The sequence below is a fragment of the Chaetura pelagica genome, unplaced genomic scaffold (genome assembly GCF_000747805.2).
Source record: "Chaetura pelagica isolate M959 unplaced genomic scaffold, ChaPel_1.0 scaffold180, whole genome shotgun sequence".
Lineage (NCBI taxonomy): Eukaryota > Metazoa > Chordata > Aves > Apodiformes > Apodidae > Chaetura > Chaetura pelagica.
The window spans coordinates 810,571-825,093 of record NW_009951794.1 but is presented as its reverse complement, the minus strand read 5'-3'; the positions used below and the strand labels follow the sequence as shown (position 1 = coordinate 825,093).

Sequence of the window (14,523 nt, the reverse complement as noted above, 5' to 3'; positions counted from 1 at the left end):
CCTAGTCCTCTGTATTTCTGCAAAAGAAGTTTACGATGGTTCCCATGGTACCTGAGTTGTCTGCACAGGCTTCTTCTAGTCTGAGTCCTCCTTCTGCACTGCTCCTGTTTGTGTCTGAGAGCAGGGGGAGGTTTCTGCTGGGGTAGGTGCCACCAGGGCACCTCCTGTACCCCCTGGTAGCTCCCAGCAGGACATGTCGGCTCAACTGCACGTTTCTCCTTTCAGGAGACAGCTCCTCTAAACAGCCAAGTTGGTGTTTATCCTCAGGGCCAGGACTCCATCAATTTGTCCAGTTTACATTGGGAAGAGGCAATAAAACTGATGCTCACAAGAATTCTGGCTGCAGACACTCCTGCCTAGGAAGCCAAGAAAACCCTGGTGTCCCTTGGCCCCTTGGGAGGTGGGTGATGGAGACCACCCCAGGAGGAGGTTCAGGGTCTGGTGGGGGCTGGGTGGCCTGCTCTGCCTCTCAAGGCTGAGATGCAGTCAGCAGGTGGGATCTTGAGGCTCTGATGAGGTGATGGCAGCAGCATCAAACTGCCACTGTTCTATGGGAACAAGGGGTGATGGATTAAAGCTGGAAGAGGGAAGATTTAGGTGAGACATTAGGAAGAAATTCTTTGCTGTGAGGGTGGTGAGGAACTGGAACAGGTTGCCCAGGGAAGCTGTGGCTGCCCCATCCCTGGAAGTGTTCAAGAGCAGGTTGGATGGGGCTTGGAGCAACCTGGACTGGTGGGAGGTGTCCCTGCCCATGCAGGGGGTCAGAACTAGATGATCTTTAAGGTCTCTTCTAACCCAAGCCATCTATGATTCTATGAAATGAAGCAAAGTAATTTGTCTGGTTTAGGGCAGCTACTTTATTGATGTGCTGTTGAATTGTTTTGCTAAAGTACATGTCTCTGCCTTATTAATTTAGAAGAAATTACTAACTGAAGAGAACACTAATTTTAGGCTGCATGTTACCTTGATTCTTTTTCCTTGGGGCAGAGAGAGAATATCCCATAACTCTTCTTGACCCAGGATCTCTGGAAGAGCTGCCTTATGCTTTGCCTCTTGTGAAAAGAATCAAAAGGAATATTTAAGATCAGCTACATCCCCTCAGGAGCTTCCTCATCTCCTCAGCAGCCCAGACTCGGATGAGCTCCATTCATTGGAAGCAGTTGGGCAAAATATTCAATAATGGACCTAGTGGAGTAGTCAACCAGTTATCATTCCAGATCACTTGTTCTGCCTGAGAGTTAGAACCTTTGACAGGTTTGGATTTTGTTTCATTCAATAATTTTGTAACCACGGGTAACTGCAGAAGGGAAGTGGCTTTGTGCTGCTCCAAGGAGGCTGTTAAGGTTGTCAGGTTTTGAAGCTGACTTGCTTTGATAGCTCTTCTGTTCTGCAGAATTTACCTTCCAGAGTTTGCTCTGAAAAACCTGTTGAAAAATGATTTTCCTTTTTTTGTAGTATTTAAACTAAAAGCGAAAGGCAAGAAGTTCATGGATGCCTTTGTAAAAGACTGGTATGTTTCCAGACATAGGAGATCTGACTTTTTGTGATGTCTTCTCCCTAACAGAAAAAAAGAAATGTCCTTTGTTCTGAAGCACATTGTGAAGGATGAGGTTTAGCTCAGACTCTTCCTCCTCTTTCTTTTGTGTGTACTACAGGCAGGATCGGAGGAGCCACTCGCTTGTGGAGGCTCCAAACATTTTTCTCTTTGGAAGTGCAAAGGGGATAGATCTGCCTGTTGTCAGCCAGAGTTTCAAGGCTTTAATTTTTGGTATTTTTTTCTCCTTTCTGAACATCTGTGGTTGCCTTCCACCCTGGGAGGTGGGCACCTTTGTCACTCACAGCCCAGCCCCGTATCTGCGGTGGTAGTTCCACCTGACTGATCCTGTGCATGAAGAATATCATGTGTTTAATTAATCTAGAACAGAGGATATGAAAATTATTATTATAATTATTTTGCCTAAAGCAAAATATTTAAAATCTCTTCACTAATTGTTTAAAATTAACTTGTACTCCTTGTGACTCAGATGCTACTTCCCATTTGAGTCCTTCCCTTAAAACTCTTAGAAAGTCCTCAAGTTACAAGCCTCCCTGAGTGCTCAGACAGACACTTGCCATTCTTGGTGCCCCAGTGAAGACAGGACAATAAGCTAGAAATGCCTTTTTTGCCTTGAGCACTGTCTTGCTGAATCCCCAGAGGAAGTTAGTTCAGGCTCAAAAAAGCATCCTCTGGGTGGAAAACTTGCTTCCTAAGCCTGAAAATATCAGAAACCTCAAGCAGAAGAAATATGTGCCCAGCAACTGGGTGACATCAGCAGCAAGTGAAAAATTACAGGGGCTTGAAAGCTTTTTACCTGCTTGCTCTGGGCTCTGCTCAGTGCTCATACTTCTGCTGTTCTGTCTGTAATGTCCCCTTTTTTTTTATATCAGATGAGAATTTTGTTCCTAAAGTGCCTGTGTTCTTACAGGCAAGTTGTTTCTAACTAAACACCTTGCTAGAGACTGAGAGCAGCTTCAGAGAGATCTCAGTGCCCATGAAGCCAAATGTGGGGAGGTTGGAGCTAGTAAGGAATAAGGACCAAAGCCCTGACAGGGCAAGGAGCAAGTGTCACCTTGGTGCCTGAAGTCAAAGCCTGGAGAGAATGTTCTTGCTTCCACAACAACGTGGGTAAGCAAAGGTTTTCAAATCCACAGAAGGTGAGCACTGTTTTGGAAAGCTAAATTTAGCTGTGATTAAATGAGCACTTAATTAACCAAATATTCCCTCTGCTTGCATTTCCAAATTATTCAATAACTGAACAATTATAATGAGCTCAGCAAGTAATTACTATACATTCCAGGCACTGCCCTTGCCAGCTGCAGCCTTTGGAACCACCAGCTGTTCATGTGCTGGGAAATGAAGTCTATGAAGTATGAGTCAAATAATTGAAAACTGAACAGGAAAAAAAAATCCTCAAGGTTTCAGAGACAGTGTCAGAAAAACTGCTCCTCCATGCTGAGTCCTTAAGTGTGTTGTCCCTTCCAGAAGTTCCATCATAACAATTATTAGCAATTATTAGTGTGGATCAAAGCTGCAGGACTGTGTCTTCATGGCTGCTCTGGCAAATTATATATAAAGGTTCCTGGTGGTTATTCTGCCTCACAGGCTTTACAGACCCTCCTTCTAGAGAGAGAAGCCCCACTGCCTTACCAACCAGAAAGAAAAAAACAAGGTGTGAAGCCCCAATCCTCTGAGAACACAACTCTTAAAGGTATTTCTAGTTGCATCGGGGTAAAAAAGTTGTATTGTGAATTCAGCCATTTACTGGTCTGAGTGATACTTTAAGTAAGACCAAGCTCAAGTGCATTGAAGCTTTTCAGGCATGATTTTTAACACAGGCTTGAAGATGATGTTTCACAAGAACTTCTCTTCACAGCTCATCAGTTGTACTGGTTGAGCTGCCTGGGGGTGGGCAGTGAGTATTACTGGGACAAGAAATAGTTGATTTTGGTTTGATTGGAAAAAAACCCCACAACAAAACAACCCTATAAAGTAAAACAGCTTAATCCTTTAAAATCACAAGACTCCAAAACCAGATGTACCACCCTAGTTGAGGGGATAGAGGAGGTTGAAGCTGGAGCAACAATAAAGGAAAAGCTTGTGAAATTCCCTCCTAGCTACACAGACAACACTAATGTAGTTGAAGGATTTGCTTGTAGCCACCACACCATGAGAAACATGTCAGCTTTCTGACTAGGCTGTGGAAATCGAGAGACTTCTTCCTTGAAACAAGAGAACTGAAATTCAAGAGGTATGAAACTTCCCCAAAGCCTTGAAACTAGGATATTGCAGAGTCTGGTTTTAGCTATGGAGGAAATGGAGGGTGGGAGCAGAGTCCCTTGGGAGAGGCTGCAACTTGTTGCTGAGAAGGAAACTTGGCACAAAGAAAGGACAGAACAGGTGGAGACAAGTAGAAAAAAATTACAAGATTAAAGCAAGGTTGTCAGAGACAGCAACATCCTAAGAACAAGCCACATTTCTACTGAACAAATAACATAAACAGTCATGTTTGATCCCTCATCCTCCTGTTAAAGCTCTCTCCAATGTGGGCAGGAGATTCCTTCTCTGGTGAGTGATGGGAATGCACAGGGAGGGTTAAGACAGGCCCCGGGATGGAGTCTGTGCTTCCACACAGACCCTCCACAGACCAGGTCTCAAATACAGGCCTTGGAGCTCTCCCAGATAAACATTTCCTGAAGAATGTGACAGCAGACAAAAATGCTTGTTAAGGTGCTGCTTTCGTGCTTTTTTTTCTTTTTTTGAAATCTGAGTTAGCATGCTGGTGCCAGTGAGCTTCTCTCCTTCTTTCTATGCCCTGACACTGTCAGAGTGACAGGGATGTCCCTCTTCTGCTGCCCCTGGAGCTCCTCACCCTGCACTGTCAGGGCTGGGATTGGAATTGGGAGGCTCCAGTCCCCGGTTTGCTTGTGAGCACAGAAATGAGGAGAGGACAGTAGAGCTCACAAGGAAGTCAGGCTGGAACACGTGCTTGTCAGCTTCAATGTCAGGTCTGCCCCTCCTCTGCAGGGAGGTGAGATTTTGGGGAGCCCTGAGCCTGGCAGTGCCTGCGCCCCTGCTTTGTTCTGCACCCCCTCAGGATGTTCAGCTCTTCCCTGTCGCTTTCCAGTGCAGGTGCAAAGGCTTTTATCACTGGATGCAGCCTGAAGCTGATGGAGTGTTGCCTTCCTAACCTTCCTCTCAGCATAAAGCAATTTCTCTGTGCTCTCCTTAAGATGAACAAGTAATTCAGTGTGACACACTGACTGTTCCACCTTGGCAGGTAGTGTTGCCCAAGCCCTTCTCCCCACGCCTGAGGCCTCTTGTCCTGCTTCCATGGGACCCCCCTGGGGCTGTGAACACAAGGACCAGAGTGGGGGAAGAGTTTTCTGAGGCTGCTAAGTTACAGGTTTAAAGTTTTTCTTGTCTTTTATTGGACTAAACCAAGATGATGATGATGATGATGATGATTATTATTATTAATTTTGTCTGAATAGTAGAGATACTGACTACCCAGGGCACATAACACCTGGTAGAGAAAATATTCACTTCTATGGATGAAGGAAAAAGCCCAAGTGATGCTTCAGCTCTGTCCCCATCCTACCACTGTGGTCCCCCCATTAAAACCAGATCTACTGGGAGCTTTTCCCCCACACACTGGGTTCTATAGGCTGTGGAGCTTCACTTTCTCATCCTGCTTAAGAGAAGCTGCTGCAAAGCTAGAGGTGGTGCTTTGAAATCTGAGAGATGTTTGTCATCATCAACTTGCCTTTGTATTCAAACAAATGAAAACAGTTACTTGGTTGCTATTTCCAATGCTTCTCTTGTTGGGTTTCTTGTGCTGTGCCTGAGGCAGGCGGGGGTTCCTCCACAGATTTAATCATTCTAAAAAGATGCCAACAAGGAAATGACAGGGAAGCTCTGGCGTGTTTAGCAATCACTGATGAGCGCTGGGATAATTCTCTTCTGTTCAGCCTCCTCTGCACCAGATCCTGCTGCTCGAATGGGCTGTGGCAGGGGAGGATGCTCTGCCTGCACCTCCACTGATCCCAGTGCTCCCAGCCCCTGATGTGGGGAAAAAGGTAAAGAACCAGCAGGTAAAGAAGAAACAATTTGTTCCCCTGTCTTATCTCCTGCTATTGTTTCTCACCCAAGCAGGGTGGGAGGGTATTGATGCCCTGATATGATGATGATTCTTTTATTGGGACACTCATTTCAGTTGTGTTCCCAGCCAAGCACAGCTTGTGGGCTTCACCATTATCTTCCTCAACTGGCTGCTCTTCATCAAAGGTAGAGAAGTTCTAGCACACAAATATTTCCCCTGTTCAACTGTCAATAGCCAACCAGAACCCTCAGTTCTCCCTGTGAGGAGCACTTTTCCTCTCTGTAGGTAGCAGGTCACATCCAAGGACCTCAAAACATTTCATGCCCATCAGGGATGTCTTAAACCACTTGTGCAGATGGTGGAAATAGTGTTGCTGTTTTCTAGGCTGTTAATGACCAGCAGCACAAAAATTAAGTGACTTCCCTGAGGTCACAGTGCAAGTCAGTGGTGGTTTTGTACCAAAACATTTTGACCTTCCCCCACTTTAGATAATCTTTCTTTTTAGCTCTGAGGGCAAGTGCTGCCAACTCCCCCACTAAAGCAGCATCCCCTGGAGCACATCACCCAGGGCTGCATCCAGAGGGTCTTGAATATCTCCAGAGAAGGGGACTCCACACTCTCCCTGAGTAGCCTGTCCCAGGGCTCTGTCACCCTCACCATAAAGAAGTTTTTCCTCATATTTCAATGGAACTTCCCATGTTGCAGTTTGTGCCCATTGCCCCTCATTCTGTCACTGGGAACTACTGAAAAGAGTCTGACTCCATCCTCCTTGCACCCACCCTGAGATACTGAGAGGCATTGATAAGGTCTCCCCTCAGCCTTCTCTTCTCCAGGCTAGAGTCCCAGCTCTCTCAGCCTTTCCCCAGTCATCTTTGTCACCCTCCCATGGACTCTCTCCAGCAGTTCCTTGTCTCTCCTGAACTGGGGAGCCCAGAACTGGTCCCAGGTCTTCAGATATGGCCTCACCAGGGCAGAGTAGATGGGGAGAATATCCTCCCTCGACCTACTGCCCACACTCTTCCTTATGCACCCCACGATTCCACTGACCCTCTTGGCAACAAGGACACGTTGCTGGCTCATGGATCATTTACTATCTACCAGGATTCCCAAATCCCTCTCCTGGGAACTGCTTTCCAGCAGGTAAATACATACACTTGGGTGGGATCAGGGAAGTGCTGCTGCCATGGGGCAGATGCTGCAGCCTTGCCAGGTCCTCCTGCTGCTGCTCCTTAGTCTGAATGCTGCCCAGGGGCAGGAAGCTGCTTTCAAAATGTGGTGGCTAGAGGGGGAACCAGGGCTCCACCTGATTTTATTGTAATGCCATTCCTGTCAGATGTTGCTTTCTACAGTCTTAAATGAAAGAGAAAAATCTGTTACAAAGCAAAAGCAGTAACTCAATTAAATCAGTGGGGTTACTGGGATGTTGAGCAGTGTAGTGCTGGGAGCTGCCTGCCAGCCCATGCTTCCCAAAGGGAGGATGCTGCAGGAGCTCAGCATGGGAGCTGGGACTACCCACAGCCATGCATGGCTTCTCTGGTGGGACCTGCATGTCCCTGAAGGTTTATCTGTTCTCCCTGTGTGTCTTGAAGACTGCTGCTGTCTCCCCACTTCTAGCATTACCACGTTGCAGTTAATTCACCTTCTCCCTCCTTCCAGAATTTTGAAAGATAAATTCAAGGTATCGTGAGAAGCGATTTTTATGTTGTGCCTTTCCCTGGGAGGCTTCTTGCCAGAGGCAGCTTTGTGAGTCTCAAATGCCAAGCTGATATTTAAAAAATATAAAAGGCATAGAAGTGCTGTGAATGTGATGGATGGTCCCTGCTGAGGTTTGCAGGAGTGTGTGTATCAAGTGGTAACTGTCTCTAAAAAGCTGTTAGTGGACACACCACATTTAGAGTCAGGAATCTCCCTTGCTTTGTTTGGATGAAATCATGGTTGATTTTAGGAAAGAATTCAGGAGCTGAATTCAAGATCCTAATGGGAACAGGCACAGAAAGGCTAATGACACCCCTGAGAGACACAAACTAGGCAGATTTGAGTTCTCCAGCATTAGAACCACTTTGGTTTTAGAACGGTACACACTGCCAAGCAGAGCTAACACTGCTGGCTGGTTTGGTTTTGCACACACTTGTTTACTATTTTCCCTCCAGATATCTTGCTGGAGGGGTTTGTGTGGGATCTTCTGCAGTACTGAAGTTCAGCCTTCTCTGTTAAATGCAATTAATGCTTCTTGACTCTTCACCTTGTTTTGTAAACACTTCTAGTGTTTTCAAAAAGGTTTCATTTAAAATAAAGTTTAAATTATAAATTGAGAGACCAGAAAAGTTGAGCCCAAATACCAGAAGAATTCTTCAAGATTAGTTTCTCCCTTTCTTCTTTTAACTGTCCCATTCTTGGGTGGGCAAAAAAGAGGAAACTATTGCAGCAATTTTCCTTTGGTGTATCCCATTGGGAATATTTTCTTTGGGGACAGGAAGGTTCCAGTGGGGCCCACAGAGCACAAGGCTCAGTTATGACTGAGCTAGGACAAAGTTAGTCTCCCCCAGTGGTGATATATGCAAAACCAATCCAAACCCTCTGGATACTTTGCTACCAACTGACACCTCCTTCTTCTCTGCTGTGTTTTAGATACATTCCCAAACAAGGGCAAAAAAGCTTGGATAATTATAATAATAACAACTTTAAAAGGTACTTAGGTCCTGTGAAGCTGCTGGTCCAGTTTTGAAGCCAAAGCAATATATTTCTTTATCAGTCACAGCAATTAATTCTACGTCTCTCCAGCTCCCCAGAAAAAACCTTGAAATTAACAGTAACCACCAATATTAAAAGGCAAAAAAGAAATCCCCAGCTGAGCTAAACTGTAGTTTGTCACCAGCTCTGGGTGTTTCTGTGGCTGCTGGCAGTGAGGATGCTGTGTAAAATGATAGGAATAAGGTTACTCAGGCTTCAGCAGGGAATGTGGGACAGTTAGCACTGGGAAGCAGGATTTCTCTTCCCAGCAAACAGATTTTCCCCTTCAGATGCTGCAGTAACGTTAGACTTTAAAGCTATTAAATGCTATTATATCATTAGGCTGTGCCCTAATTTTGTGCAACCCCTATGGTTTAAAGCCTAAAATAAGAACCAAGTTCTCTTCCAGAGCCCTCGGGATGGACAACGGCTGCTGCCACCAGAGGGACTCAGGAATGCAATGGTAAGAGGGACTGTCCCAAACCGGCCAAACTTCCCAGCAAAGACCTTGGACCTTCTGGGGCTGCTTTGAGGATTCCTCAGGTGCTGTGTTATCTGCTCCTGTGGCTTGAGGGCTGGGATATGAGGTTTATGCACCTTCTCCTTTCATCATGCTTATGAGGGAACAGCTCTTGATCTTGGTCATCCCACCCATTCTCCTTGGTTAGTGCCTGTGGGCAACATCTTGTACTGCCAGGGTATAAAGTGCTCCTCACATCCCCTCTATTTCCCTGGCTTCCCTGGGATTCAATCACACACTAAGCACCAAAAATGACTGCTAAAATAGGAATTAAAATGTTAATGGCTTCTTCGTGCTCATGATTAAATTGTAAAGTGGGGCTTTTGAACACTCATTGCAAATTTGATTTTAAAAAGTGAGAAAGAAGGTAAAACGGCTGTGATTGAAGGTCAAGTCTGCAAAAATTCAGTGAGGTTCAGATGGATCCTCCTGAGTCTGGGAAAACAGCCATTCTCTCTTGTCCCACAGAGGACTGGCATTTTCTCTTTTCAAGTGAAACCAGAAAATTGCTATTGTTGCAGTAGCTGCTACCTTAGATTAAAGGCAGAAAAGAGCACTCGGGGTGTAACTGTTTCACATTCTGGGTTGGTTTGGGGTTTTTGGGGTCATAAATACCTAAACCCTAAGGGGTACTGGAAAAGATTTTCTAGTGGTGAATCTATTTTTTCTTGTAAAGCATGGATGGAGTTTTGCAGTGACAACCTCTGCCCCAACAACAAAATTGCTGTTGCCTTTCCTAAAATTTCCATCTCCCATTTTGCTGAAGAACCAGAGAACTGTGTTACTGAACATGCTGCAAAACTTCCTTGATAACACAAAGACACATTTAACCCCACAGGATTCAAATTATTTTGGTATGATAAGTGATCCCAGGTTACCCATTCATTGCCTTCTTGGAATGTAGAACACTCAAAGGAAAATTGTTTTCAGGGTGCTAAGCTATCTCATACATAGTATTACCTAAAAAGATTGGACAAGATGATCCTTGAGATCCCTTCCAACCTGGCATTCCATGACTCAAGGAAATCCCCACATTTTGCTCAGTTCAGCCTGACTTGACTTTCCTGTTGCTCCTTATCCCAGGCCTGAGATGTTTCAACTTTACCATAAGTGACAAGATACAGTTTCCCAAGTCCCATCATCTGCATTCTGGTCATGGGTCTATCTCAATTTTCACTGAGAAATGATGTGACTGGGGAGAAAAGGTGTGAGTTTAATCTCATGGGTTTGGGAGCCCTGACTCATCCCTTTAAGTGTCAAGGGCAGGTAACACCTTTCCCTCTCCCTCATGTAGAAAAGAGCCCGAGCTGCTTCACAGCAGTTTAGGATGGGCTGCACACAGGGAGGTGTCCTATGAATGCTGAGATCCTTCCCAACCCAGACCAAGACCCTCCCCAAAATACTCTGGGTCAGCCACAGGCAAAGCTGCCCCCTGTAGGTAACTTAAAGGTTGGATCAACCCTGGACAGGACTCTGCTCTAGACAGGCAGCAGCAATCCCCTTCCAAAGTGAACTACTAGATTAATTTGTTTTTGTTGCTCAAGGAGGATCCAGGAAGACTGTCTCCTCGTTTCCAAAGCATGAGTGCACTGAGAAGAGTCAAGACTCACCCAATCACAGACCTGAAGAACTCAGTTAAACCATCTGCTCTGCAGGATATTTATGAAGTGAGTCAAACCTACTGACTTCTGGCAGTTTAACTGGTCCAGTGGGACTATAAGAGGGATGTTGTTTATGTAATTCATCTCTTAAATGGAGCTCTGATCCCCGGGAGCACGAGAGGCTCCCAAGGAGCCGTGTTTGTGAAGGTCTGTGCTGCTGAAGAGCCATCACTCACACAGCACAGCAGCTTCTTCTGATTGCTGGCCAGTGGTCTGTGTCAGAGGCTCTCCTCTGCCCCGATGACATGCTCTGTGGTTGTCATCAAATTGACTGGTTCCCTCATTAGAGTGACCTGGGGTTTATCAGAGCCTGCTGGGAGGGAAGAACCGTGTTGGGCTGGGACCAGGCTGAAGCATGTAGTGGTTGAACAACCTGATGAGTGACAGTCAGTATTTTGCCTTTCATCTGGTGCTCCTTCATCAACCCTTTGATGTTTAATGCTCTAACAATGTGGCACAGAAAGCCCCTCCCCGTGCATGATGCTGAGCAGAGCAGCAGAATCCCTTCTGGGCACTGGTGGGACATCTCAAAGTGAACCCTGAACCAACCCTTCTGCTTGCTTATTTTAATCCCTTTTTTTCTGGACTCCTTCTCAATTTCCCTTTCTTAGGCATAACTCTATTTTTAAGCTGTTTGGCTTTAGATGTTTTAATGTGGTTTTATTCAAGCAGAAAGTGTATTCCCCAATACCCTTTTTTTGCTCTCTCTACAGCTCTTGCAGCCCCTGCTCCTCCTCACACAGACCTGCTAAAACACCCACTCACTGTGTCTTGCAACTATTTCAAACATGGCAATCATCCATCCTGCTGCAGCCCTGTGACACTGTGGTGGGAAGTCTCCTTCCAAGGGCCTTCTCCTCAGACCAAGCAATGGAAATCACAACACATCAGTGTGGTGTCAGGTCAGGATCCAAGTCAGGGTGTTTTGTTTTTTTAATTTCTGTAGCCGTAAGGAAATAAATATTTCTTTTTCTCAGAGATGGGCATGTGCAACCCCTGGAAGGGATGCAGCCATGCTGGGCTTTGCCAGGATGTCTGTCTGGCTACACTGTCTCAGTCCCTGGGAGCAGGAGGGCACAGCACACCTTGCAGGTGACACAGGTGCTCCAGCCTTCCCACTCCACCTTCTGGGCTAAGCCTTGTCTTTGGTGCTCTTACATGGGGGGAACTTCCAGCCTCAGAAATGGGAAGCAAAGGAACAATGACTTCAGAATGAGTAATTTTTAAAAATTAATTATTTCCTGAAAAGTTGTTCATAAAAGCTGTGGCAGCCTGCTCTCCCTGCCAATTCCCAACAAGAACTGTGGGTGTTTCTTAAGGAAATGGGGACTATTAGGTCTATTTATACCCCTCAGTGTGGTAGCCTGCACAACACTGGAATGTGACCAAGTGGTCACAGTGTTTTAAAGACAGTCTCATGGTTTAAAGCAATTCTAAGGTGAGTTACTTATTCCCCCCTCCCTGACAAGCACCCCAACAACTGCATTTATAAGAAGAATTCCTAGCTCCTGGCACAGGATCATGCTTCCCTGGTCTTCACCCAACGTGTGCCCTGAAAGGGTTTATTTTCCTGCTGTTTGGTGAGGACACAACACCCAGCGTGTTGCTGTGCTCTCTGCTCCCAACCTTGGCTGCTGTGTCAGCCCTTTGTATCTCTGCTGTAGCACCAACGAACCCTGAAGTTTGGTGAGGGATACAGGAGGATCACCCCAGGACACAGGAACCCACCAACACTCCTCCCAGGCAGACAGGGTTGGAGGCTGCCATAAGAAACTACTCTTCCTTAAGCAACTGCCTGTTGTTTCACGAGTCCCTGGGCATCACAGGCTGCTGGAAGTAGTTCATGGAACTTGTACCATGTTTTACTTAATCCTGGAGTCTGTCCCAGAGCAATAAAGAGGAATATTGAACCCAACTTCATCCCCACATACAGGAGCTCTTCTGAGAGCAACTGGGAATGGCAGCCTCTCCCCTGGGAAACACCCCCCCTGTACTGGGTGAAGAGACCATGCAAGGGGACATCTGATGATGGTCCACTTTTTAATCAGCATTTATTTTATAAACTGAGGCTTTACAATTATTTAGATGCTCACAAGCACCTCTGGTATCTGTGGCGGAGGTTTCCATGAGACAATAAGTGGGGAGAAAATGATCAGAATACACTGAGGCAAAATGCTTTTGATGAAATGGCACAAATTCATTTGTCCCTTTATGATCCGTCTCATGATAAAGGATTCAGTTATTTTTCTTAGAGCCTCAGGACATTGAGTGATAAGATTGTAAGACATTTTTCTTTCTCCCAGATAAATGTTCAGGTTTTTGAGCCCTGTTGACTGTTGAGAAAGGAACCAACTTTAAAAGAAAAAGCAGTGGCAAATTCAAATCACCTTAGGTATCGACCTTAATAAATTGCAAGCTTTTTTTTTCAGATATTCCTGTGGTTTTTAACAGCTTACCTTGTGGTTTTTGAATGCTTGGAGTTTGAAGTGCTGCTGCTCTGAATTTCAAAATAGAGACTTTAAGCTTGGTGAAACTGTAATGCACAATAATGCAACAGGAAGTAGGAGAAGGGGCTTGAAAGTCTCTCTATGCACATTAGGAACAGACCCTGGTAATTTGTAGGGCAAACCTGAGGTTTGCAGCTAAATAAAGCAATACCAGGATGATTTCAGACTCTTGCAGATCTGACCCAGCTGTAGCCTGAGGACAGCACTGAGAAACCACACAGGAGGAATGGTGCAGAGCTGGGCAAAACTCAGCAAATCACGAAAGGCATTTGTGGCATAACCACACAAGGTATCCACCTCACCTCCTGCACCCAAAACCCAGTGGGATTTGTCCCAGCTGGCTCCTGACAGGACCCCCCAACAGCCCTAAGCCAGACTGAAATTCAAACACATCTCACAGTACTTGGCTTCACACAACTTCTTGCCTCTAGCTACGGTGACCACCAGAAACAAGTTTTCAGGACCCTGCAGGGGACCAAGGGGCCCCAAAGCCCTACCTTGGCCAGATGCTCTGCTGGTCCTGGTGTCTCCAGAGCACCTTCTCTTCCTCACTTGTCCTTCAGCGTGGACATGCCCAGGGCCTCTGAGCTGTAGTCAAACTGGTTGCTGGAGGACATGGAGCGTCCCCAGGAGCACTGCAGGTTGGAGCCCCTCTTGCGGAAGGAGGAGGTGAACCTGTAGAAGTTGCGGTGCCGGTTGCGCAGGTATTCCCGGTAGTTCTTGGTGAGCAGGGTGTAGAGGAAGGGGTTGATGCAGCTGTTGCTGTAGGTCAGGCAGGTCACCAGGTAGTTAATGCACTTTTGGGTTTGGGTGGTAATCTGCAGGGGGCTGCTGTAGAGCCGCACCAGCTGCCAGATCCAGAAGGGCAGGAAGCAGGCCCAGAAGACCAGCACGATGCTGAAAATCATGATGAGGACCTTCTGCCGGGGGGACCTCTTGCTCTTCTCCTTGTGGGGGGGGTTCCTCTGGGACTCCAGGTAGGTCCTGGCCAGGCGTGTGTAGAGGAAGCCGATGATGATCCCCGGGGCCATGATGCTGGTGCTGAAGAGCACGGTCAGGTATGTCCGGTAGGCGTCCAGGCTCCAGGTGGGCGCACATATCCTCTTCACCTTGCCCTCTGCCTTGTCCCCCTCGGTCAGCGTGACCATCAGCATCATGGGCAGAGTCAGGAGCAACGACACCGACCAGACGGCCCCCGCTGTGACCTTCCGGTAGCCACGCGAGCGCTTCAGGGTGTCGAGGGGCCGGGTGACAGCCAGGTAGCGCTCGGTGCACATCAGGGTGAGGGTGAAGATGCTGGCGTGCATGGTGAGCAGGTCCAGGCTGAGCAGGATGCGGCAGCCCAGGTCCCCGAAGTACCAGTCCTGGGCCAGGTAGGTGCAGACGATGAAGGGGATGGTGGAGAGGTAGAGCAGGTCGGCCAGGGCCAGGCTGACGATGGAGCTGTACATGGGGGCCGCGCAGCG

General features: G+C 46.8%; 1 protein-coding gene across 1 annotated transcript in view; it reads right to left on the bottom strand.

The window, feature by feature from the left end:
* The window catches only part of LOC104397302 (urotensin-2 receptor-like), a gene marked incomplete at its 5' end in the record, with an annotated part of 21,627 nt that extends 7,107 nt beyond the window's left edge, over positions 1-14,520 (bottom strand). Inside the window, one exon of the mRNA XM_010007257.1 lies at positions 13,555-14,520. Coding sequence (XP_010005559.1) covers positions 13,606-14,520 — 915 coding nt within the window. The remainder of the gene's footprint in view (positions 1-13,554) is intronic.
* Positions 14,521-14,523: the final 3 nt, after the last annotated feature.